Source organism: Oryza glaberrima, chromosome 1 (genome assembly GCF_000147395.1).
Source record: "Oryza glaberrima chromosome 1, OglaRS2, whole genome shotgun sequence".
Classification (NCBI taxonomy): Eukaryota; Viridiplantae; Streptophyta; class Magnoliopsida; order Poales; family Poaceae; genus Oryza; species Oryza glaberrima.
Window position 1 is genome coordinate 30225427 of NC_068326.1, and position 26557 is coordinate 30251983.

Below are 26557 nucleotides of genomic sequence, written 5' to 3' on the forward strand. Positions count from 1 at the left end.
GTTAATCTAGCAGTAGCATAGCTAGTTGATTTTGAAAGCTTTTGTGTCAGTGGATGCATGACACCCAATTTCAGCGAAAATAGTTAGGGTGTGTTTAGTTCGCGAAAAGAAAATTTTTGGGTGTCATATCGGACGTTTGACCAGATGTCGGAAGGGGTTTTCGGACACGAATGAAAAAACTAATTTCATAACTCACCTGGAAACCGCGAGACGGATTTATTAAGCCTAATTAATCTGTGATTAGCACATATGGGTCACTGTAGCACTTTTATAGCTATCATGTAATCCATCCGGTTCCATATTATTTTACGTTTTAGATAAGGCCGAGGCCAAACTTTTATAACTTTGACCATCAATAATTTTAAAAATATTTAGTTTAAAGGACAACGTGTATATATATATATATATATATATATATATATATATATATATATATATATATATATATTTGTCTTTCAAAGCACTATAATAAAAATAAATATGCATTTATTTATTTTATATGTTATAATAGAAAAATAAGGTCAAAGATATATTTTGTATACCGTGTCATTAAAATGAAACCGGGGGGAGTACTAATTAGGCTCAAAAGATTCGTCTCGCAATTTCTATGCAAATTGTGCTATTAGTTTTTTTATTTATCTATATTTAATGCTCCATACATGTTTACAAAGATTCAATGTGACGTTTTTGGAAAAAATATTTTGGGAACTAAACAAGGGCTTAAACTCTAGCTCATTTTGTCAATTATGCGTGCAAGATATTATGAAGTTCAATATAATGAAATGAAGTATGTGTCTAGTTTTCTTTAACAATATTTGGGTTTTCTTAAAGTTCAAGAAAATTCAGATCAAAAGGAGAGAAATTGCAGGCAAAATCTGAACTGAAGCTGTTCTATGCTTATTCAAATAGCTAAAATGATGCATGACACAGTTAAATCTGGGCCATCCCTTGTGTGCTGGATGGCTGGATGATTGGGTATTGCCAATCCGAATCCCTCCCACGAGCTGATTCGAATATGCGATTCAGCCGGGGTGCTCTGCTTGGGTAGGAGTAGCTTACGCTACGACGCGCACGCAGTTTCCACGCTCCATCGGTGGCCCCACCCACTGACTGCGCTGCCCCTTCCTGCGCTGCAACTCTGCAAGTGGCTAGAGCCGCCACATGCATATGCGGCAGAGACCCCCCCCCCCCCCCCCATACGGGGTAGAACAGTAAAACAGACTCGGACGTTTCGAACGCTTCCATCCACGACGAGGACGCAAGACTGCGGCCTTGTGGGCATTGCGGCTATGGTCCTGTGGAGTATGGGACCATGCCGCATTGACGCCGGCGTGCGCAGAAGCCACCGTTTCTTGCAAGGGATGGACCATATATCCGCATAGACAAATCGTCCAGGACTGCAATAGTGGCCAGTGGCACGCCGGCCATTACCACGCTATGCGAATGACATGCATGCGCGCGCCCGAGCCAGCTCACTGCTCTTGCTCTTGCTTGAGTTTGGACGAGCGGGGACTACTGACTGAAGCCCTCCTCCCTCCCTCCTGTACACACGCCCTCTCCGTGTTGCAATGCAAGGCCGAATCGCCGTGCGTGAAGTGTCTCGTCGCGCGTAGTGGCGGCTTCAGGCACCGGGACGGGCGAGCGGTTTTGCCGTGCGCTCCAGGAAGAGAGGAGCCTCTCTCATTGACACCGTTGTGTGGTGTGGGCGACCAGGCGTGCGGCGTGCCCATGAGTCCTTGATGGAGACTCCACTGTTTCGTTAAGCAATCGAGAATCCACGCTTGGCGGCTTGGCATCTTGCAGATGTCGCGATCCGAAATCTCGCATACGGATGATAGAGCTCCAATCGGAGGAGCGCGCTCTATCAATAGAATCCTCACGGTGACAACAGTAATCGCCAATCCGGACCAGGCAATGAACAGCACGCTTCACCATACGTGAGTACCCCGAAACACAGGTTATACAAATACAGTACTTTACGGGTTAACAAATAGTAGTATAAATGAGGGCCTGGGGCGCGCACAAGAAATTTTGATGAGAATTCACCATCAGATATTCGCATGTGGCCTGCAGCCGAGAATAACCCAATACAGAAACAAAAAGAATGGTATTTTGTATGATTTTTTTTCTTCGTTTTCCTTGCAACTCAGCATTATATTCTCAAGTCACAACCGTTACATGAATACAATAAACGCATAACACGTAGACTAACTCGGTGGAGGCAGCCCTGGATCCATACATAGTAGTACTAGCTAATCGTTACTGTGTTCTCGGCGCTATATCTTGTTCCATCAAGTGATGCGACTCAAGATAAGCAAGAATGTGGTTTCTCTCCATGGGCTCTTCAAGTTTTGTACCTTTCTGGTCCTGTAACTTCAGCAAGAGCCGTGGATACAACATTGGCTAGTAATGGAGGGAACTAATCAGCCATGCGCCTACTTATTTGACATAGATGAGTCCATAACGCTGCATGACTTGTCCATGAACTGCACAAGGGAACACAAGGATAGCAAAGTTAGTTCAAGAAGGAACGCAAGAAGGAATGTACGATATAGTAACTACACCATAAAAATCATGTCTGTTCTAAACAAACTAGGCGTGATAAGTTATCATTCTAATGGAGCAGTAGAAGGTAATTATAAACTAATGCCAATGTAGTCCTAAACAGATCTTAGGAGACAAAACCATATTTTACATTTGCATTTCGACTAGCAGATAGTTGTACAAAAATGTTATGTATCTGCTCTGGCAATTATGGTTCAGGAGACCACCATTTAGTTTGTAGGAAATGACAACAGACCACTACTGAAAGAAAGAAAGAAAGAAGTGAACATATATGTGGTGTTATTAACCATGATCACTAGAAAGCATGAAGAACGTTCTATCATGACTTTATTTGGGTCTATTGCCTTCAACCTGCCATTGAAATGTTAGGAATCCCAGGGCATACATGGGTGGACTCTTCTGGTCACAATATACAGGTCATTGGAAGCAAGTGCATGTTACCCGGCAGCACTAATGTTGAAAGTGAAAAAAGGCAACAGGCTTGGATGACTTTAAGAGTGTCTACAGGAAGTCCTACGGATAGGATAGCAAACACAACGCCTATCTTTCTCAGGGACATTGTAATTTCCAAACAGGTCTTAAGGATGGCTAAAGACTGATTAAGTATTACTAGCACACAAGGCTTGAGTTGGTTTCAAGTACTTTATACTTCAAACCAATCGTGCAGCTGCAACAGAACAACAGATGGAAAGCCTCAAGCTTGCATTACCTTTTTCATGGAATGTAGTTCCCGTCCAAATGGCTCCAGGAACTTCATCTCTATATCAAGGGGCCAAACCTACATAGAATGACAAAAAGGATAAATTTAAGACTGAAAAATTTGGGTGTTTCACAGTTCACAATATTTCATACTAGCCATGTTAATTGGCTGGGGTTTTCATTCACTTCAGTTGACAATTTGCGATATCATTTACTATTGTAGTAATTCAATCTAGTGGTGCTGTGTCCAAATAGTGAGCATGCAAAGACGGCAACGCATACATGCACAGAAATCAATTACTGCAAGTAAATACAGAGATTGAAAAGACATGATTTATTGAAGTACTCAAACACCATAATGTGCAAGATACATAATTTATTCTCAAGCTTTTAAGCAATTCATGATATTCTACTTAAACAAAGGAAAAAGTTTTGAGCTATATTATGCCTAGCAATGGCAAACTTTCATAATGAATACCACGAGAGCACGAAATGAATAGTACCACAGCATCAGAGTAGCCTCAAAGGCTCAACCTTAACCTAGTATCCCTTGTATTTCCTATTTTTTGACAAAAGATAAAGCTGAAACACTATTGGACAACATGAAAAATATAATACAAATCATTGCTGCGCAATTGCGTAACTGTTTAATCGACTATCCCTAATCCCATGGATAAAATTTTGTCTTCTGTAATTTGTATGACTACGAAATTGACAAAACCAACCCACTAAACCTGGCAATTAACAAGCATAGCCCAATGAATATTTAATGATCAAGAAAAGCTCAAACCAATCACAGGCACCGCGCACCGAATTACCAACCATAAAGCATAATTGAGCGAGCCTCAGGCACCAAGCACCGAATTACCAACCATAACAAAACTATCCAACCAAGATACATGATTAACCCAAAATCAGGCATACATCCCCTCACAAGTAACATCTAATAACGTTCAATTTAACTAAGGGCTATATCGATCACATGTGCGTAACGATTGGATTGCAAATACACTGCGATCGAGAGATCGGTTCGTACCTTGAGGCCCAGCAGCCGCAGCGGCGCCTGCTGCCCGGGCACGATGCACTCCGGCCCGGCCGCCTCCACCATAGCCTCCATGGCCAACCCCTCCCCTATCGGATCCGGATGCTGCAGAGCAAGCCCAGAATTAGAATTACCCCCTTCCCCCACCAACCAAACCGAACCGAGAAAAGGGAACGCACCTTCATGACGGCGAGGGCGTAGGCGGAATAATCGTCCTGCGCGACGCGGAGGACGGGGGCGTGGTGGATGCGCGGGACGGGGCGGATCCCCGCGGCGCCGGTCGCCGTGGCCCGCCACGGCGCGTCGTCCCCGGCGAGGTGAGGCCGCTTGGCGGCCGCGGCGGCCGGCGACACGGACGACGCCGGGGCGGTGGTCGAGGCCGCCGGCAGCGCGGCCGGGGAGGACGCGGCGGCGGTGGTGGTGGTGAGCGACGCCATCGTTCGTCGAGGATTGCTCGCCCGGAGGAGAGGATAAGGGGGTGTGGAGGAGGAGGCAGCTCCGTTTGCGTGTTGGGCTCGCGTGTGGGGAGGCGAGACGAGGGACGGGAGGCCGCGGGTCGAGGGATCTTTTATTCGGGGGGTTTGGGTTGGGTCGGGTTGGGTCTCGCCGCGTCGGTTCGGTTCGAGTCCGAGCCGACGCGACGAGACGCGGGGCGTGCGCGCGTGGTTGGTTGGTTCTGGGAAGGGGGGAGAGAGAGAGAGATGGCGTGGCGCGGCGGGTGGGGTGGGGTGGGGTTCGGTGGCGTGGCGATGGGCTGTTTGGGGTGGCTGACGTGTGGGGCCGGGGGATGCGACGCACGTTTTAGTTGAAGAGTTCGAAGTTGGCTTTGCGTGTCCGAGTTAACCAATGGGATGTCAAGACGGTTATGGGACTGTTTAGTTGATGAAATAAAAATTTTTAAATGTCACATCATACGTTTGACCGGATGTTGGCAGAGGTTTCGATACGAATGAAAAAACTAATTTCATAATTCGTCTAGAAACGCAAGATGAATCTTTCGAGCCTAATTAAACCATCATTAGCACATACGGGTTATTGTAGCAATTATGGCTAATCCTGAACTAATTAGACTCAAAAGATTCATCTCGTGATTTACATACAAATTGAGCAATTAATTTTTCTTTTTATTTATATTTAATACTTTATATATGTGTCAAATATTTGATGTGATGTTTTTAAAAAAGTTTCTGGGAACTAAATAAGGCATATGTTTCTTAATCCATAAAGGTGAGCCGAGGGTGGTTGAGGCTGCTTGTATTTGATCTGAAAGGGGGAAATATGGGTTTTACTAGCAGTTGTTAATTCCCGTAGAAAAGTTAAGATAGCCACTTGTTTATCTCTATTTTACGAGCTCAGACATTCTCTTTTTAGCATTTTATTATACAATGATTTAATTTGCTTGATTTCATGATTCACCGTACTATTGTCTTATTTAATTAAAAATCACGTGGACGGGTTGTATAGTGCTATTGATGAATAATAGGGTGAGGGGACACAGTGTAAATTCGGTGCTCATGTGGGGGTTTAATTTTTTTCCTCTAATAACCTTGATTTCCTATAAATTTAAAATTAATCATTTTTAATGGAAGTTGCTTTTGACTTATTAGCTTGTTTCCGGTAATTATAACAAATGGTAAAAAAAACAATGGCATGGCAAAAGATCATATTAAATTTGTTTCCACCCCCGAACATTATAAAACTATCGTAGCCTTTTGTTTTATAGGCATACCTAAGGCTATGTTCGGATGTTGAAGTTAGGAACTAATCTCTCGCGCACGCAAGAACGGAACGACTCATTAGCGTATGATTAATTAAATATTATCTATTTTTTAAAAATATTAATATATATTTTTTAAAACAACTTTCTTGTAGGATTTTTTTTTAAAAAAAAAGTATCATTTAGTAGTGTGGGATGCATACGTATGAAAAAAAATGAGGTGGGTTGGGAACCTCAAGCAAAGAACTCAGCCTATAGGACCAATGAACTTGACCTACCAAGCATTTTCTATCCTATGCATACCAACTATTATATAAACTTTTCTCAAAAAAAAAAAGAACCCTTGTATAGAAAATAGACGATATAACGGCAATTGATCTTTATTTTCTCTGACCGGGAGTAATATTCAATCACTGGAAGGTTACAGACTTGCAATCATACTATGCGGCAAACATTGCCATGCAAACTATTGGACTTGTTTAGTTAACATTGCCATATACGGGTCTTGTTTAGTTGTTTGGTAGGCCATGTTTGAAACTTTTTTTTTGCGCAGATTATTGAGATGGATTGTCCACTTCATTAACATGATAAATTTATATTTTATTTAGAAATGAAACTCACGAATGGTTTAGAATAAGTGGTCTAAACAAGATAAAATATTTTTAATAAAACATATTTTTAGAAGTATAAAGCAAATAATCCATGGTAATAAAAAAAGTAAATAAGACACATGGCCATTTCATAATTTATTCCCACTTGACAAGGCCGGCATCGCTTGGTTGATTAGATCTCAAACCGCGCTCATAAGTATCACGTAGGATGAAGATCATGTCAAACACCTCCACGTAATCGCCACGTCAGTGAAACTACGCTTCAGAACCACCGGGAGAAAAATTGTACATGTTTTAATAGTTGAAAAGTCAACATATCTTATATCGTGGTTAAACGAGATGAATAAGATTCAGCTACTAGTTAGGCACTCAAAGTAAACTTATTCCTATTGTGTGTGCTATAACAATGTTGTGGTTTTAGCCCATGTGAAGACTCGAGACCACATGTAGTAGCGTCTTTGCTGTACGTGCTGTTGATGGTAACCGCACACGAGTGACGTGGAGAAAAATGTCCTTCGTGAACCCTAGACTCTTGTCCCCAAAAGTTAAATTGGATCTGATTGATTTGTTTAAGGAAACCACCGGCCTATAAAGGTCCAGCCCGGTTACCCACTAATTAGGTCCGTCACTAAATATAAAAAACACTCATGGCTATGCCTATATATTGAGGGGAGGAGGTGCTATTGTATTGCACAAGTTAATGAATAAATAAGAAGAGTCTTACCTCTACATCTTTGTGTCTCCAATTCTGGTAGAATTATGCAATCCCTCTTAGACTAACTCGGTAGAGGAGGGGTTGCACAATAATTTAGTTCTCCTATGTCCTTGTTTAGTTGCTAATTTTTTCCTAAAAGGTCACATCAAATCTATGGACATATGCATGGAGCATTAAATATAGATAAAAAAACTAATTACATAGTTTGCATAGAAATCAGAATCTTTTAATTCTAATTAGTACATGATTAGCTATAAATATTATAGTAACCTATAAGTGTTAATGATGAATAAACTAGGTTTAATAAATTCGTCCCGTAGTTTTCAGATGAGTTATGAAATTAGTTTTTTTTTAAGTCAAAAACCCCGTCCCACATTCGGTTCCCCCCTGCGATTGGATCTGTTATCCTTCGCTTGTCCATGGACATGGCTGCCCCGACTGTTCCCTACAGGACCACGGCTCCTACCCTTCCAGAGTCCGACGGCCATGAAGACGGCTCATCAGGGGGCATGGTCCTCCTCGACAGGTGGTGCCTCATCGCTGACCTGCCCAACGCCAGCACCGGCGTGGGCACCACGAGCACCGGCTTGCGCATCCAGGCGACCTTCCACCCCGCCCGCCCGCCGCTTCTCTCCCGCTTCTGCGTCCACTGCCCCGGCCTCGACTTCCGCCGCGTGGCGCCTAAGATCATCGCCTCCGACGCCGATCTCGTCCTCCTCTGCGTTCCCGTCAACCCCGACAGCATCGCCAACGCACGAGGTTTGGACTACTTTGTCTACAGGCCGCGCGCCCATCGGCTAGATCTTCTCCCGAACCCGCACCCCGTGTACCTCCACGACTCTATGACTGCCCTCCTCAGCCGCCAAGACGGCGCCTGGTATGCAGTCGCCGCCCTGGGTCTTGGCCCCCCGGTGTACAAAGGCGGTGCGCCCATTAGCTGGGATTTCTACCTCCACCTCTACAGATCCACCTCCAGTTCCAAAGGTTGGACCTCCAAGCGGTTATCGGTGACCGAGTTCATCAGAGACAAGTTTATCCCTATACCTGCCTCTGTCGACAGGCTGTACCACGAGACAGGGAAGACCATCACGGTCGGCGGCGAGGGTGGCACCGTCGCCTGGGTGGACCTCTGGCGTGGCATCTTCCTCTGCGACGTGCTCGATGAGTTCCCTGCGCTCCGGGACATCCCTCTGCCGTGCCCAGCGAGGAGCAACAGGGATCTCTTCCTGATACAATATGACCCCAGCTATTTCCGGGATGTGACCATCAGCCGAAACAGAGACTCTATCAAGTATATTGAAATGGAAATGTGGTCACCAAAAGAGCCGATGAATACCACCAGCACTCCTGTTTCTTATGTGGATTGCGTGCTCAATAACACAAGGAAATCCCAGGTAATCCGTGACGACTGGAAGGCCACAACATGGAGCATGCCAATGCCGGTGATTGGTTCTTCGTGCGAGCACTGGCACCGTGACTGTGAGGTTGGTGTTAAAGACATCACCTTGGGTGCCAGCAACCCATGTCGTTCTAACTTGAGCTTCAGCGAGATCGTGGAAATGTTCAAGGAACTTCCAATGGTAAACCCCACCATAAGCATGGATGATGATGTTGTTTACTTGCTTTCTAGAACCAGTCCCAGTCCCATGGACAAGTTGCATGTGGTGTTTGCTATTGATGTGAGGAAGAGGACGCTGCAAGGATTAACCAAGCTTGATGTCCAGCCGCAGAACTCCGTTTGCATGGTCACCTTATGCACCAGTGAGATTTGCAGGTATCTGAGGAATATTACAGGTAACTTCTCTACACTGGCAATTCATCACCTTGTGTTTTTACATGTGACCATATGTATGAATGCAATGCTTGCCATTTTTAAGATCTAGGGAATTATTGTTTTTGTACCTTTCTTGTTTCGGTAGGGTCTAGAGCTCAATTCAGGAGGCATGCCTTGTCGCCTTGATGACAGTGTGATGCATGGAAGACTATTGATATCTGTTGTTTTGTACATTGTTGTCAAAGTTATATATCAGTTAATTAAACAAATCATGGCAATCCAATAGAAATAAGTTTGTGAATTGTGTTGAGCTGAATCTGTGTTTGTGCGCAACCCATCCTTTAAAATGACAGCAAAACTGTTATGGTACTATTAGATAATTCCACAGCTTAGTTTTCTTTTATTGTGGTGGAATTCTGTCAAGTTGGTAGTGAACAGTACTTTCAAAACAAATGCTCGTTGATTGAGTGAATTGCAAGCTTGGCTCAACATTTTAGTGGCAGAAGATACGCAGCCAAGAAATTGTGTTCAGCGTGTTCTTGCCATAAGCGGCATTTTATGGTACATGATATTGGGGTTTTGCGTTTATGATAGAAAAAGTCCGTCTGGATTTTAACTTCAATAATAATATATTCGACGAAAGCAACCTGGATACTAGTAATTGTTTCTTGCTTTAAACGCCTGTCTTTCTTTGTGCTAGTTACTGACAATCATGACTTGTTCTTGTTGATTGAAAAATGCAATTATTGCTGTTTCTTGTTGATTTTCTTTGGTGCAGTCACAGGCGAAGCACTTAATGAACTGGAAATTAGCTCTTAAATATCTGAGGTGCATGTGAAGAATTGGCCAGGACAAAGAAGCGTGTCAGATGATGCAACTTGAGCTTGTTGATTCATGAAAATTGGCCGTGTTTAGTTTCACGCCCAATTTTTTTTATACGGACACACTTTTAAAATATTAAACGTAGTCTAATAATAAAACAAATTACATAATCATCCGCATGTAAAATGCGAGACGAATCTATTAAGTCTAATTAATCTGTCATTAGCAAATGTTTACTGTAGCACCACATTTGTCAAATCATGGCATAATTAGGCTCAAAAGATTCGTCTCGCAATTTACATGTAAACTGTGCAATTGTTTTTTTTCGTCCACATTTAATGCTCCATGCATGTGTCCAAATATTTGATGTGACGGAATTTTTGAAAGTTTAAAAGTAAGTAAGTGTTTGGTTGCAAGGATGGGATGGGATGGGATGAACCCACTTTTAGGGGTGTTTGGTTGAGAGGTGAGTGGGATGGGATGGTCCCTGGAGAGGAATATTCCTCTTAGATCCGTGACGAGATGGTCTGCCAAAATCGGCCGGACCAATCCATCCCACTTCGACGGACAGAACGGCGTCAACTCCCGCAGCCTCCCGCTCGGCTCTGCCGCGGCGCCGCCACGGCCGCTCGTCCCTCCTCCGCCTGCTCCCTCCCCCAGCGCCGCTCCGTCCTCCTCCGCGCGACTCCCGCCGCTCATCCGCGACCGCCGCCGCCTCGTCCGTGTCCGACCTCCGCCTCCGCGACTGGCCGCCGCCTTGTCCGTGACCGACCGTCGCCGCTCGTTTGCACCTCGCCTCGCCTCCGGACCGGCCGCCGCTCGTCCGCGCCTCGCCTCGCCTCCGGGACCGGCCTCCGCTCGCCCGCGCCTCGCCCCGCCGCCTCGTCCGTGTCCGACCTCCGCCTCCGCGACCAACCGCCGCCGCTCGTCCGCGCTCGCCTCGTCTCCGCGACCGCCGCCGCTCGTCCGCGCCCGCCGCCACCTTCGCGACCGTCGCCGCTCGTCCGCGACCCGCCTCCGCCTCTCCTCCGCTCGCGCCGACGAGCTCCTCAACTTGCGCCAACGAGCTCCTGCGTCCCCAATCTCACCAGCAGCCTGGAAGCTAGCCGCTGGGAGCAGACGGCCCTAACATCCGTGAAAAATTGTCCATCCCATCCCACCTCAATCCCTTCTACCAAACAAAAAACTATAATCATCCCATACCACAAACCAAACACACAATTGTAACTATCCCATCAAAAAAACTGGGATGGGTCTAACCCATCCCACTTGGTCCCCAAACCAAACACACCCTAACTAAACACGGCCATTGTGTAAAACAATTATCTGGAGTGTGTAGCTTGCAACATGCGGACATACGTACTTTATTTATGATTGAACTTGTGTGCCTATATCTCAGCATGTAGAGCTGTTGAGTGGTCAAAGTGTTGAGGCTGCTTGTATTTGATCTGAAAGGGGAAATATGGGTTTTACTAGTACTAGTTGTCAATTCCCGCAGAAAAGTTAAGATAGGGTGTGTTTAGATTTAGGGGTAAAATTTTTTGCCGTGTCACATCAGATATATGGACACACATTTAAAATATTAAACATAGTCTAATAAAAAAATTAATTACATAATCCGTCAGTAAACCAGAAGACGAATTTATTAAGCCTAATTAATCCGTCATTAGCAAATGTTTATTGTAGCACCACATTGTCAAATCATGAAGCAATTAGGCTTAAAAAATTTATCTCGCAAATTAGTCACAAACCGTGCAATTAGTTATTTTTTATCCTATATTTAATACTTCATACATGTGTTCAAACGTTCAATGCGACGAGGTGTAAAATTTTAGGATGGGATCTAAACACCCCCATAGGCCTTGTTTAAATCAGTGTTGTGGAAAACGGTGTTAATGGCCGTTAATACGTCTGATAATACGAATACGGAGATCAAACCATCACGTCACGCCGATGCGGTCATAATTAGTCGGTAACGAACGCATAAATCCGATCATTACCGATTAAATCGTCCATCTCCGTCTAATCAGCCGTATAATCGTCGGCGTGATGATGGTTGTTAGCTGTGCCCTTTACTAGTACTGACTACAAGCTCTTCCGAAATTCTCGCAAGGCAGCAAGATGTAAAATGACAAGGAACTGACTTCCTCTAAAGTTTGAACATGAGTTCCTTGATTTTGATGATAATCACGTTATTGGAGTTTGTATTTGATGAAGCTCTTCGAGGTAACCGATACATATGTTATTTGGGACCTTGATTACGGTCATCTATGCTATGTAACATTCTCTTGATTATCATTTCAAGCATTATGAACAAAGCCCATTACTACGTGAGAATTGAGATATATAGTAACAGCTATCCATTATGAACTTATTTAAATGTCATACATGGTTATTCTATTTAAGGATATATAGAAGGAATATATTTAGTTATATGCATCTGTTTATCAAAAAGGGAAAACTATTATCAACTATGTACATATATTTTCAAAACGTTATATTTCCGCCAAATTCCGATTAATCATCCGCATTCCGATTAATCGTTTGGCGGTACCCTCTCCGTCCGATATCCGTATACCGTCTTCCACAACACTGGTTTAAATCCCACCCCAAATTTTTTCACCCTGTCTGTCATATGGAACGTTTGAACACCTGCATGAAGTATTAAATATAGGCTAAAAAATAACTAATTGCACATATTACGACTAATTTGCGAGACAAATCTTCTAAGCTTAATTGCTCCATGATTTGACAAATATGGTGCTACAGCAAACATTCGCTAATGACAGATTAATTAGGCTTAATAAATTCGTCTCATAGTTTACATGCGGATTCTATAATTTGTTTTGTTATTAGACAACGTTTGATACTTCAAATGTGTGTCCGTATATCCAATGTGACATGCCAAAACTTTATACCCTGGATCTAAGCACCCCATAGTAGGGTTGAAACTGGTTCTGATAGTTTCGTTCGCCCGGACCTTTTTTCGGATTCGGACAGTTTCGATTGGAACTATCCGGAAATTCTCGGATTCGGAAACGAATTCGGATTTTTTTTCTCGGAAACGAAAACGAATACGGTAAGGGTACTATCCGTCGGAATCGGAAAACGGTCGGAAACTATCCGGATTTTTTTTCGGATATCCGCACACATTGAGCAAATTTTAGAAAAAATAAGTGTGTGTGTGTGTGTGTGTGTGTGTGTGTGTGTGTATATATATATATATATATATATATATATATATATATAACTTTTTCATACGAAATCAGATGAAGACAAACTTTATATCAACATTGTAGAGCTCGATGAGATCTACAACTTTCTTATTGACTATTGTATTATTTGAGGTCATTTAAGGGTCTAAATATTCATTATAATATACCATATTAATTTTTACAAAATCTCAGATCTACAATTCAAACGACATCTGATGGAGATGTGTTCCATATGAAAGTTATAGAGCTCAACGGGATCTACCACTTTGTAGTTTATAACATTTGTATTTGAAAGCATTTAAAGTATAAAACAAATATTACAAGTTTCAAAGATGTGAAGTAAAATAAATAACATCTCCAATTTATAAAGGGTAAATAAGTTATACATCTAGTAAAAGGTCTTGGGGAATAGAAAATGATAATCATATTTGCATATGGATCTCTTAGAGGAATAGCCATGAAAATCGATTTTCACATACGGGTGTGAGACCGTCTACAAAATTGACGATATAAATGTTGGAGATGTTGAACTAAAATAATAAGAGATATCTCTTCCTTGATCAAGAAACTCAATTTGAGGGGTTTTTTATATACCGGTAAATATTCGTTACCGTATTCGTTCCGTCTCATATTCGCTCCGTATCTGTATTCGATAATATTCGATTTCATTTCCGTATCCGAGTTTTCGATTCCGATTCTGATTCCGAAAAAAATATGAAAACGAATATGATAAAGCTAGTTTCCGTCCGTTTCCGATCCGTTTTCATGCATACCCCATAGTCACTTGTTTATCTCTATTTTACAAGCTCAGACATTCCCTTTTTAGCATTTTATTATACTATGATTTGATTTGCTTGATTTCATGATTCATCGTACTATTGTCTTATTTAATTAAAAATCATGTACTCCCTTTGTCCATAAAAAACCAACCTAATACTGGATGTGACATATCCTAATACAATGAATCTAGACATACCTCTGTCCAGATTCGTTGTACTAGAATATGTCATATCTAGTACTAGATTCGTTTTTTTCGAGACGAAGGGAGTAGACAGATTCTATACGGCTTTGGGATATGTATGCGTGAAGAAGAATGAGGTGAGTTAGGAACCTCAAGGAAAGAACTCAGCCTAAAGGACCAATGATATTTGACCTACCAAGCATTTCCTATCCTATGCATACCAACTGCTATATGGGTATGTTCGGTGGTGGGTGTTGGGAACCCATCACACACACGGAAAACGGAACGATCTATTAGCGTCTAATTATTTAAATATTAGCTTTTTTTAAAAAAAATTGTATCTATATGATTTTTTAAGCAACTTTCGTATATAATATTTTTTTTAAAAAAAACACACCGTTTACTAGTTTGAAAAGCGTGCGCGCGGAAAACGAAAGGGAAGAGTTGGGAACTCCTGTATCAAACACAGCATATAAACTTTTCTAAAAAAAAAAAACTACTGTATAGACAATAGACGATATAACGGTAATTGATCTTTATTTTGTCTGACCAGGAGTAATATTCGTTCAATGCAAGGTTACAGACTTGCAATCATACTATGCGGCAAACATTGCCATGCAAACTATTGGACTTGTTTAGTTAACATTGCCATATACGGGTCTTGTTTAGTTGTTTGGTGGGCCATGTTTGAAACAATTTTTTGCGCAGATTATTCAGATGGATTGTCCACTTCATTAACACGAAACATTTATATTTTATTTAGAAATGAAACTCACGAATAGATTAGAATAAGTGGTCTAAACAATACACTAGATAAAATATTTTTAATAAAGCATATTTTTATTAGAAGTATAAAGCAAATAACCTGTGATAATAAAAAAAAAGTAAATAAGACACATGGCCATTTCATATTTTATCCCCACTTGACAAGGCCGGCATCGTTTGGTTGATTAGACCTCAGACTGGGCCCAATAAGAGTTTTGACCTGGGCTTAGTCAGAAGTGAATCAGGCTTTTTTCTGGTTAGGACATGCTTTGTCTATTTGTCACCCCCATGCATGAGTCAAGGCTGTCAAGCACAACTGCCTAATGCAAGTATTGCATGGATACCATGTACTACTACTTCTTCTACCACTGAGTATGTAGATAATGATCATGCAGAGGTATCACTTAACAACGAAGGTGCTTAAGTCTTAAGTTGTCAACCAAAGTGACTTAAACTATCAACATTACAAGAATATTTCAAATAGACCTATGGACTACTATGCATCAAGCATTACAGTCTAACTATGTACCTCCATCCTAAAAAATAAACAAATATAATATGGGACGTGATACATCTTGTTCTAGATTTGTTTAATTTAAGCCAAGAAAATATGGACATTTAGCAACTTTGCTAACGCCGTGTTTAGTTCCAAAATATTTCTTCAAACTTCAAACTTTTTCATCACATAAAAACTTTCATACATACATAAACTTTTAACTTTTCCGTTACATCGTTCTAATTTCAATCAAACTTCCAATTTTAACGTTAAGGGGGTGTTTGGTTGATTGCTTCACTTTGCCATGCCACACTTCAGTCATGCCACAGTTTCTAGGCGTGTGTTTGTTTCAATGTCACAGTTGTGTCATGCCACACTTTCCTACCCTTAGATCCCACATGTCATACTCAGATAACTAGAGCTAACATTGTCACACTTGTGACTAACTATTTTTTGGCCATACTTTTGCCACATGCCACAACTTGCTTAAGCTTAGTTATGGCAAGCTTACGCATCAACCAAACAACCCCTAAATACAGCCTAAACCCACATGCCACAACTCGCAACAATTATCTCACAAGATCACTCCCAGAACCCGGTGTACTGTTTGTCGGGTCTCTGACTTACTGGGCCCACCCTCTGACGACCCCTCGGTCCACCTGCACCCACCGCTCTCAGTCACCTCCTCTACCCAACTCAAACGAACGTGCATCTCTAGTACACACAGTCTCCTCCCTACCTCTTCCTCAATCCCGATCGCTTCCTTCCTGGATCTCGCCGCGAGCTCCAAGGTCTAGGCGGCGATGCCTGCCGCGGCAGTCTCCGGCGGCGGCGCGGCCGACGCCGAGGAGCTGTTCCGCACGAGACGCATCCCGGAGATCCGCGCGGCGGAGGGCGCCACGCGCCGCGAGATCTCCGCCAAGGAGGAGGAGCTCCGCCAGCTCGTCGGCCGCAGCTACCGCGACCTCCTCGACTCCGCGGACTCGATACTCCTCATCAAGCAGTCCTCCGACGCCGTCTCCGACAACATCTCCCGCATCTCCGACTCCCTCACGTCGCTCGCGCCGCCCCCCGAGGCCCCCCCCGCCGCATCGCCCTCCCCGTCCGGCGGGCGGGTCCGGCTCTACGCGTCGGCGGCGCGCGCCAAGTACCTCGTCGACACCCCCGAGCACATCTGGGGGCGGCTCGACGAGGGCCTGCTCCTGGAGGCCGCGGGGCGGTACGTGCGGGCGCAGGTGGTGCACGGCGTGCTCTCCCGCGACGCCGCGGCGGCCGCGCGGTTCCCGCTGCTCGCGCACCAGGCGCAGCTGGTGGAGGCGTTCCGGCCCCAGATCGCGCAGCGCGCTCGCGAGCGCCTCGCCGACCGCCGCCTCTCCGTCGCCGCCCACGCCGACGCGCTCGCGGCCGCTGCCTCAATCGACGCACCGTCGCTCACCCCGACCCAGGCACTCCAACTCTTCCTCTCCTCCCGCCGCGCCTGGATCTCCCAAGCCCTAACCACCCTTGCCTCCGATCTGACCTCCTACTCCTCCGTGCTGTGCGATGTCGCCAAGATCGTGCGTGTCACGCTGGGCCATGTCGGGCAGTTGTTTGTGCTTGCGCTCAATGATTTGCCACTGTTTTTCAAGACGGTGCTCGATTTGCCGCCCCCTTCACAGCTGTTCGGTGGCATTCCAGACCCTGTGGAAGAGACACGGTTGTGGAAAGAACACTGGGATCAACTTGAGGCCACCATGGTGCTACTTGAGCCAGATGCTGTTGCAAGGACTTGTACAGATTGGCTGAAGGGATGCTGTGATGAGATTTTTGGTGTGATTGCTGGAGGGCAAAGACTAGTTGATGCCATTGAGAGTGGGGAAGGGCTTGGATCAGTGCAAAGACTTGTGCGGGAGGCATTAGATGGGAGGGAAGGACTGGAAGGGACTCTGGAGCAGTGGCTGAAGAGTGTGTTTGGATCAGAGATTGAATCACCATGGGATCAGATCCGTGGCCTCATCTTGAAGGAAGGGAAGGACATTTTTGAGGATTGGATGGAAGAAGCCTTTGTGCAACGGATGAAAGACATTGTGCACTTGGAATTCGGCAGCTTGGATGATAGTGTAAATATTAAGAAATCAATTGATGGTATTGGTGCCAATGCTGATCCAAAGGATGCCGGTGATTTCATGGTGTATTTGCGGAAAGTTTCAACTGGAGGTGGTGTCTGGTTCTCTGAGTCTAAGATCAAGAAAGGTGGAATTTTGGCACATTTGAAACCGATTGCTGATGAAAATGATTTCCACAGCTGCCTTACCTCATATTTTGGGCCAGAAGTTAGTCGCATCAGGAATGCAATTGACAGCAAATGCAAGACTATCCTTGAGGATCTGTTAAGTTTTGTGGACTCGCACAATTCTGCTCCCAGATTGAAGGAGCTGGTGCCATACCTCCAAGAGAAATGCTATAAGGCCATCTCTGGGATACTGAATGGATTGGAAGCTGAGCTTGGAAAATTGTCTGCTTCCTTGAGAACCAAAAAAGGGGAGAGCAATATGCTTGCAGCATCTGTTATCGTGGAGAGATCTCTCTTCATTGGCCGCCTCATGTTTGCATTGAGATACCACTCGAGTCATGTACCCTTGATCCTAGGATCCCCAAGGCAGTGGGTAAAGGAGGCTGGTGGTGCAGCATTTATGAGATTATCGTCGCCCTCACCAAGACATTCAAGAGCATCGTTTGATACAGCGATGCCTTTTACCCCCAGGAGGCACACACAGTCAAGCCCAAGGAGTCCTGGAAGGCAATTTTCTGACAACCCCAGAAGACAAACTATTGCTGCTGCTGCTTCCCTATTTGGTGCTGATGATAGCTCCAATCCCAGACTTGATGAACTAAACAAGACCTTACAGGCACTCTGCATTGCAGCCCATGGATTGTGGATAACATGGTTGTCCACTGAATTATCACAGCTTCTCTCATATGACCTCAACAAAGATGATTCATTGTCCTTATCAACCCCTTTACGGGTACGCTCCATGTCCCTCTTATCTTTCCAATTGATATCTTTCCAACCCCTTTACGGGTAAAAGGCATTCTAAGTATATTTCTTACTGCTGTTTCTGATTCTGTCCATGTTATTCATACTATCAATCGGGGATGCTTTTGTTTGCTAGGTAACAAAGACATCTGCTATATACAGCAATATTAGTAACATAATGATGAAATCTGTAATAATTTTGGATCATGTTGGACATGACTGAGCAGCTAGAAGACATTTCTCTTTTATTAAGTGCCCTTATGATTTACAAAGAACTTGTTGAATAAAATCGTGGGCCTGTAGAGTTTGTTTTGGCCTATTGGAATGCCAATTTTGAAGTTATCTATTATAGGATATTCGATAGAGCTATACTTACTGGCTCACCTTTTCTAGGGTTGACCAAGCAGCTAACCCCAAGTTTTGATTCTAGTTTTTGTGCTTCGATTTTTGTCTATATTCAAATATTAAATTCTGACTATGGGTTTCAACGTTGATTTCTAGTCCTATCATGCTATTTTAATGCCAAAATAAACATGGCATGCTGATTGTCATAGACATGATATATGTGCCTTGTCAGGGATGGGAAGTCACAGTCATCAAACAAGAGGAATCCACTGAGGGCCCCTTGGAGATGCAAATAGCACTTCCATCAATGCCTTCACTGTACATTATATCCTTTCTTTATCAAGCATGTTTGGAGATTCATAAAATTGGAGGGCACATCCTGGACAAATCTATATTGCAAAACTTTGCATGGGACTTGTTACAGAAGGTAATGTTCTTTCATGACAACCTTTTCTTCTTTGAGGGGGTGACGAGAAGTAATTGTGGTGCATGTTATAGGCTAAAACATTGGCCTGGAACTTCTAGCAAAGAATGGAAGAACCAAAGAATGTTTTATCATGCTATCTGCATGAAACACAACTAGCTATAGTTCACTTTCATGTGTTTTTGCCTTTGTATAAATTTGACCATACCGTAATGATGATCAACAATAGATACTACGAGGGAACCATTTGTTTATGTTATATGTGCAATAGTTGCTATTGGCAAAATGTAATGACTGTTCTACAATTCATTACTACTATGATTGATAGTAATTATAGAGTTATAAGTTAATCAAGCTTTTCAGCTTTTGTTGTTTTTCTTATAATCAAGCATTGATTAAGCTGGGCACTATAGTCTTCAGTTTACCTGCACACGCCTACAAAAATAAATACCGTGCCCTAATAATATAATGTCATGGACCTTATTAACCTGAATGCCTCGCCCTTCCAACTGTCATCAATATTTCAATTTTGAGAACCTCCGAGGAACTAGCTGTTGTATGTGTCGCTTTATTAACAATTATCTGTTTTGTCTACCTGCATTGATGAAGATTAGGAGAAAATGTTCAGTGTATGATTTGAAAGCCAATATAATCACTGAACCTAACAGCTACTTAAATTCGTGCAGGTTATTGATATCTATGAAAGCTTTTTGGTATCAATCGAGTCTGGTAAATCTCTGGTTTCAGAAAAGGGGGTTCTGCAAATACTGCTCGATTTGCGCTTCATTGGCGATGTTCTGTCAGGAGGCAAAAGTTCTTCCACCAAAACTACTGAAACACAGAGAACACATGACTCTTCGCCAAGCGCCATTGCTAAGACTTCCTTCAGGAGAAAACAGTCACAATTGCAGGCAGATTCAGCTACCATAGAGCCTATAAACAAGCTGATCAATAAGTTCTCACAGAGATTGGATCCGATAGACTGGGCTACGTAAGCACTATCCTCTGTTTTACTTTGTTATACATATCATCACATAATTCAATAGCTGAATGCATGATCAATAGTCTTTATAGACAAAAACCCATGCTCCGTATTTGTCCATGATGAAGCATTTGCTTATTTTGAAACAGGTACGAACCTTATCTGTGGGAGAATGAGAAGCAATCTTACAAGCGCTATGTTGTTCTTTTCGGCTTCTTGGTTCAACTGAATCACATGTATACTGGAACTGTGCAAAAGTTACCGACTAAATCAAATACAGATTCAAACATTATGAGGTGCTCCCAAGTCCCAAGATTCAAATACCTACCGATCAGGTAAATAATTCTTCAGACTGAGTACACATACATTTTATCGTCTTATAATGCATATTTCTGTAATTAATCCATTAAGGTCATTAGTTTTAGACAGCTATAGTGTTTAAATTCATGCTTAAAATACTTGATGAGATGATATTATTGGACAGCCATATGTGATGTTTTTTAGCCTGGTGTGAAAGTTGATTTTCAAATAAACCTTTGTAAGTAGTGTTGGGTGGTTCTGATGAAAAATTACACTAGTTTGTAGATCTAATAGGTCTCATGTTCATATGTTTCACTTGTAGTGCCCCAGCTCTATCATCAAGAGCACACAAATCATCATTACAGTCAACATCCGATGATTCCACATCTAGAAGCCCTTGGAAATCATATTCAAATGGAGAAAGATCTACGGCATCAGAATTTGATGATAATGTTAGCCTTGGAGGTGCTGCTCCATTGCTCAAGTCATTTGTTACCCAGGTGAGTAACCTACTGCATATTTTTAGTTTACTAGTAATAGTGCACGTGCAAGGCACATTCTTGCAAGGGCATGTTCATGCATACACTGAGTTCAGAAACATGGCAAGGGTATGTCCAACACTAAATTCAGATGCATTCCATATCCACGTTCAGACAATAATATGGATCTTACCTGGCAATCCAAGCCGGTTAAGTATGAACTTATATAATATGAATTCAGTATGAACTTGCAGATATCCAATCCTAACCGTGAATGGTAATAGGAGTATATTGTTTACACAAATTGCAATGACCATGGTCAGACACTAAACTCAGGAAAACCTCTGCATCCTTTGGTGAATTTGTGAAGTTATAATACTTGAGCTACAAGAATCCATAACATTAATCAGCTCACAGCATTATTAAAACATTGAACATCATTTAGATGCTTGTCCAAGTTCAGATTCTGAATTCAGATACTCCTACACCACAAGGGCAAGCCAGAAACTAATGTGCCAAATGCTCAGACAATAATATAGGAAATGTTCAAACACTAATCTGGCAAATGTTCAGACATCTATGGTTCACACATATTGCAAGGACAAGTTAAGACACCATACATAACATGTATACCAGGTTTGAGATCTCCTTTGTATAAAAAAAATAGTACTTGTCATCAGCACGGCAGAAAAGCATAACATAATTTCTTTTGATTTTTGGACCACACAACATGAGATATGTTTGGCTATTTTTTGCTCCCAGGAAATTTGTACAGAAATTATAAACATTTGGCAGTCAACCAGCAACAAAACCAAAATAAAAAAAATACAATTCTAAAGGCTGTCAGGAATTATTAACTCGGTACCTTACCAATAACTCACAAGGAAAATATGCATGTTTATGTTCTGAATAGAAACAGTACATTACATTACACAGGTTTGCACATAATGCAAGACCAAATTCTATTTTCAGTAAGTTGTCAACCAAGTTCTTACGCAATGCGAGCCCAAGTTCAAGCCATGTAAAACTAAATTCAAATCAAATATAAAAGTTGTATGCCACACAACAACCGTAGAGCCTCATTTTGGTTAGAGCAACAGCAAACATGGCTAGGTAGATCTTCAGATAGCAGGCAAGATGAACTTGATACAGTAATTGGTTCAGTGGCAGACATGGTCTTTTGTTGGAGCAACAGCATAGTTGGGTATGACAGTAGTAAATTATAACAATAATTATTTTTTTTAAAAAAGACATGTATTTCTGATAAGTATGATCTAGCAGAGGGAACGATCAATGTACTTATTTAGAATGCAAAGTTCATATGGTTCAGATATGGTCATTATCACTTTTTATTACATGTAGCATATATTGCAAATCTAAATATGGTTATGTACTTGTCAGAGGAAAAATAGAACAGAGAGTTCACGCAATCTGTAAATATGTAGACATTACCAATTTACAATTACATTATTTCCAGACTGTAGTTGAAGTCTCTAAGACCATGCAAAAATCTGAGATACAATCCAATGGGCAAATCTTAGATTTTTGAAAAGGAAATTGAACAAAGCACATTATCCATGTTCAAACTATTGAATAAATCATGTGTGTGAAATCTGTACAGCAACAATTTAGACTTTTTTTATACATATAAAGGCAAATATTCTGTAGGAACTTAGCAGTAGATTATAAGGAAAACGACTTATAACCCTTTGAATTGAGATTGGGCAGAGGGAACCATCAGCATACACAAGTAAAATGTGAATTTCAGATAATTCATAAATAGTCAATAGTACTGTGGTGTGCATGTGGCAAACCAGAACATTCAGGTAGATAATTTTGGGATGTTATAGGTGTACAAACATATGGATGCCAAATATTATTATGACAGAAAAATATGCTTAAGTAATGGCGTCCTCCAAACCTGCAATTGTGATTAACTTGCTCCACTTATGTCATGTGCATCACCTTACCAATGCCATATCCAAACCTGCAATCACGATTAACTTGTTCCACTGAAGTCATGTGCGTCACATTGCCTAATTCCATCCTCCAAACCTGTGGTCGGTGCAAAGAAGGAAAAGGAACGCCTATTAGCAGCTTGTAAGAATGGCTAGGATAATCCCAGATCAATTCCAATATAAAAAAAACATGTGCTGAAATTCTAGAACATCATGGAATGCATTTTGGTTGTGTGCCCCTGGGCAGAGGTTGGGGATCTAGCACATCTTGTGCTTCAGAATAAAATACCTTCTGTATCTAAAAAAAGTTCGTCTCTTTGGAGAATATATTTGTCCTTGGATCAACCCATACCAAAATTCGAAGATTTTAATTTAGACAGTTACACTGTGAGGCAAGTGAGGAGAAAATCACCAAAATACTATCAATTCACCAGTGGCTCTGCAGCTACCAGCTGGGAGCATTTAACCCTTGGTAATTAAAAGGTAAACACTCAAATTCCTAGACAAGAAAAATGGATATCCTATTCATAATCAGATCTGTTCCATTCCTTTACCCTTGCATACACTAAGTTGAGTATATCTAATAGGTTTATACTATGCAAATATATGCCTTTACCCTTGTTTGACCAGTGACCAGTAATCATAGTAAAAAATAGTAAAAACTAAAAGTAAAGAAATAATCCCGCATATATGGATGTCCTTTTTTGTTGTGCCTATGGAGTACATGAAATTAGGATATATATCAACCAAAGGTCGATCAATGTTAAATAAAAGAACAAAATCTCCTTGACCCTCCTCATAGAGAATCTTAAAGCCAAAAGCCATCTGATAAGGCCCTTGCCTATTTCTCTTCCAATATATTCATTCCATCTCCAGCATATCTGCATAAGCTTGTATAGGCAATGTACTGTCAATTATGGCAGGTTTTTAGCATGCCTAGTACCAAAATCAAATGGTGGATTGCAGTATCACATTAAATCAGAAATTCACATTTACTTTTTTTAGATTACTGAAACAAAATATAGACCTTTCATGTGGATATTTCTAAATATGGATTCTATATATTAATTCTTGATTGGCTGAACATCTTTTTTTTTTGGCATAAGCATGGTATTGGTAGGAAGTACTCAAAAGTTTACTTCAATCTAACACAGAAAAAATAACTATGGACTTTACTTCATTTTAACACAGAAAAAATAACTATGGACTGAATATAGGTGGTTCCATGTCTTGATTAGTATCACTTATCACTACTGCATAACATTTGTTTCAAGTCAACCAAATCCTTATCGGTTATCTAGAAGTTTGATTTTTGTTATAGTCTTTCATTGAGCAGGTGGCACTGAAAACATATATACTCTATTTGTTTCTTTATAGTCCTTCATTGAGCAGCTTTGTGATGCGTTTTTTTCCCTAATTCAGTAGCAATGCTCAGCTCCATGTTGCATCATTTATCAGGTTGGGAGCAAATTTGGGGAGAACACTTCAAGATGGGGGTCCATAATCTCTGATGGGCAGGTTGGCAAACTCAGCGACATTCTTCCTGGACCAGCAGCTGGGTTCTTCTCATCTTTCACATCTGGGGCTCGATATGATCCATAGTCACTGTTTAATCCTTGATCTTCACCCCATCCTATATGTTAATACAAATGGACATGCGTGAATGGCTAAACTGTCGAGGGACAACATGATCTGCGCCATTGGATATCTGTTGCTTACAGAAGTATGCCACAGCTGGGAACCTGGGACTGCATAACTTGGCTCGACCTACAGCGCCCCTTAACATTTTACGTGATTGATCTGCAATGGTGAAGCTCAATTGGCGACTCGCTAGTTCTGCCTATGTACACTACAGATATGGAAGTTGTCGCGATTTGGAGATTAAGGTGCAGTTTTGGTGTGTTTCATGATTGCAGTTTTACAGGGTATATAGGGGAAGCAAGTGCAACTTACTACTGATGTTAGTACGCTCTTTGTGGGGGCTCGATCAAGTTGTGGATAGGCCACATGTATTCGTGCAAAAGAATTTTGGAGTCCATTCATTCTTTTTCTTAATTTCTCTTTTTTTTTTGGCTCGGAGGTTTGGAAGATGTTTTAGATTTGAACAGTCCTGAACCGCAGCGATCATGGCTTTCAAAGCTTGAGGGTAAATTCACACATCTGTACACTTGAAAATATCAATAAAGCGTGTATCTTTTCCCTTAAACCACAGATGTTTAGCGTTCCATTTTCTGTGCCTGTCTACATGGGAACCCCAAACTTCTTTCTGTACATCACACGGTTACTGATTCTGTGTACTGTACCTAATTGAACTAAAAGGCAGAAGGATCATGCTAATACGGTACGTAGGACCATGAAGAAAAATGCAGTGCAGCCAGCGTCAGAAATGAAGTGTGCTCAGCATCATTGCGTTGATATGGTGGCTGAGATGTTCATGTTACAAAACCTTTTTTGAGGAGGATGAGATGTTACTCGTAATAATAAGTGCGCGATGGTCTCGCCTGTGACATGGGCCGTTGTCAAGGACGGCGAAGTCTTTGGATCGGAAAGAGTTTGCCCTTTACCTGGTGTGTGCGGTGATCCATGGACCATGGCACACAATGATAGCGAACCGCGAACCACTCGCCCCAACTGTTTCGAAAACGAGCGAATACCCACGTTTGAGTCACTACCGGTTAGTCGAATGTATATCGATTAATCTCCTGTTAGAATTCTCCCCAAAATTTACACCACCAAGATGCCTCTAGAGTCTAGACAGGAGCTCAGTCGATTGTTTTTTTTAACCATTTTCAATCAAGATTCAAGAAGATCCATTATTTTACTCCCTGATCACCTCATCAAGCATCACGTCGTACCAAACCCGAAATGATATATTCCCATCCAGCGAACGGAGCCCCCGGGTCTCGTCCTCACGTTGTTGATTCTCTTGCGTGGGCTACCATGACTTTCAGCTGCTTCTGCTTCTAGACGAACCTTTTACGTGCCGTGCCTCGCCTCGACTCGCCTCACTGGCCCATACATCGCCCCGCCGCCATCTCCCCCGCCAGGACGCACGCACGCGAACGCAACCGCGCCCACGCCACGCACGCTCCCAAACTCGTATCGCGGCATTCCGCGGGAGCCGGGGAGAGAGAGAGAGAGAGAGAGTGTGTACTGCAACCGCGTGGACGGAAGAATCGCGGACGTCCGCGGCGTTCCACCCACGACCCACCCGTGCGTTTACCGGGCTGCGGCTGCGGCTGCGGCTGCCGATGCGGATGCGAATGCGGCTGCGTACGCGACCGGGTCGGCTGCTGCGTTCACCATGTGCGACGGCCGTTGAAAGGAGGGGGAAAGCGGGGAAAGCGCGGGCGCCGTTTCCGCAGACTCGGAGGGCTCTTCTGTTTCTCCACTGGTGGAAACAGAAAAAAATGTTCGGTAGGAGTGTTATTTAATTGACTTGACTACGCGATGACCCTGTCATATATGAAGTTGGAACTATCACGATTACCGGGCGGTACCGATAGTGATAGGATACGGTAATGGTAAGAACTTGATGACCGACAAAATTCGGAAGAATATTTGAATCGGGCGCCCGATCTTTTTTTTTTAAAAAATTCGGTCGGTCAAATATTATAATTGACCACCAATGAAACATTGAGTTATATATGATAAAAAAAAATCAATCGCTG

At 42.5% G+C, this 26557-nt stretch overlaps 3 protein-coding genes across 3 annotated transcripts; 2 read left to right on the forward strand and 1 right to left on the reverse strand.

Annotated features, from left to right (window-relative positions):
- Positions 1 to 2088: 2088 nt before the first annotated feature.
- LOC127770721 (uncharacterized) lies at positions 2089 to 4857 on the reverse strand. The gene is made up of 4 exons (XM_052296537.1): positions 4486 to 4857; positions 4301 to 4411; positions 3275 to 3343; positions 2089 to 2486 (listed from the first exon to the last, which is right to left on the reverse strand). Exons 1-4 carry the CDS (start codon positions 4741 to 4743, stop codon positions 2436 to 2438), a joined length of 489 nt encoding a protein of 162 aa, XP_052152497.1. The 5' UTR covers positions 4744 to 4857; the 3' UTR covers positions 2089 to 2435.
- Positions 4858 to 7745: 2888 nt separating this feature from the next.
- Positions 7746 to 10510, forward strand: LOC127764811 (uncharacterized). The gene is made up of 2 exons (XM_052289735.1): positions 7746 to 9143; positions 9902 to 10510. Exons 1-2 carry the CDS (start codon positions 7769 to 7771, stop codon positions 9940 to 9942), a joined length of 1416 nt encoding a protein of 471 aa, XP_052145695.1. The 5' UTR covers positions 7746 to 7768; the 3' UTR covers positions 9943 to 10510.
- A 5590-nt stretch (positions 10511 to 16100) lies between these two features.
- LOC127773530 (conserved oligomeric Golgi complex subunit 1) lies at positions 16101 to 25097 on the forward strand. Its single transcript, XM_052299628.1, has 6 exons — positions 16101 to 18387; positions 18976 to 19170; positions 19854 to 20158; positions 20299 to 20484; positions 20772 to 20949; positions 24345 to 25097. The coding sequence occupies exons 1-6, from the start codon at positions 16186 to 16188 to the stop codon at positions 24486 to 24488; spliced, it is 3210 nt and encodes a 1069-aa protein (XP_052155588.1). The 5' UTR covers positions 16101 to 16185; the 3' UTR covers positions 24489 to 25097.
- The last annotated feature ends 1460 nt before the right edge of the window (positions 25098 to 26557 follow it).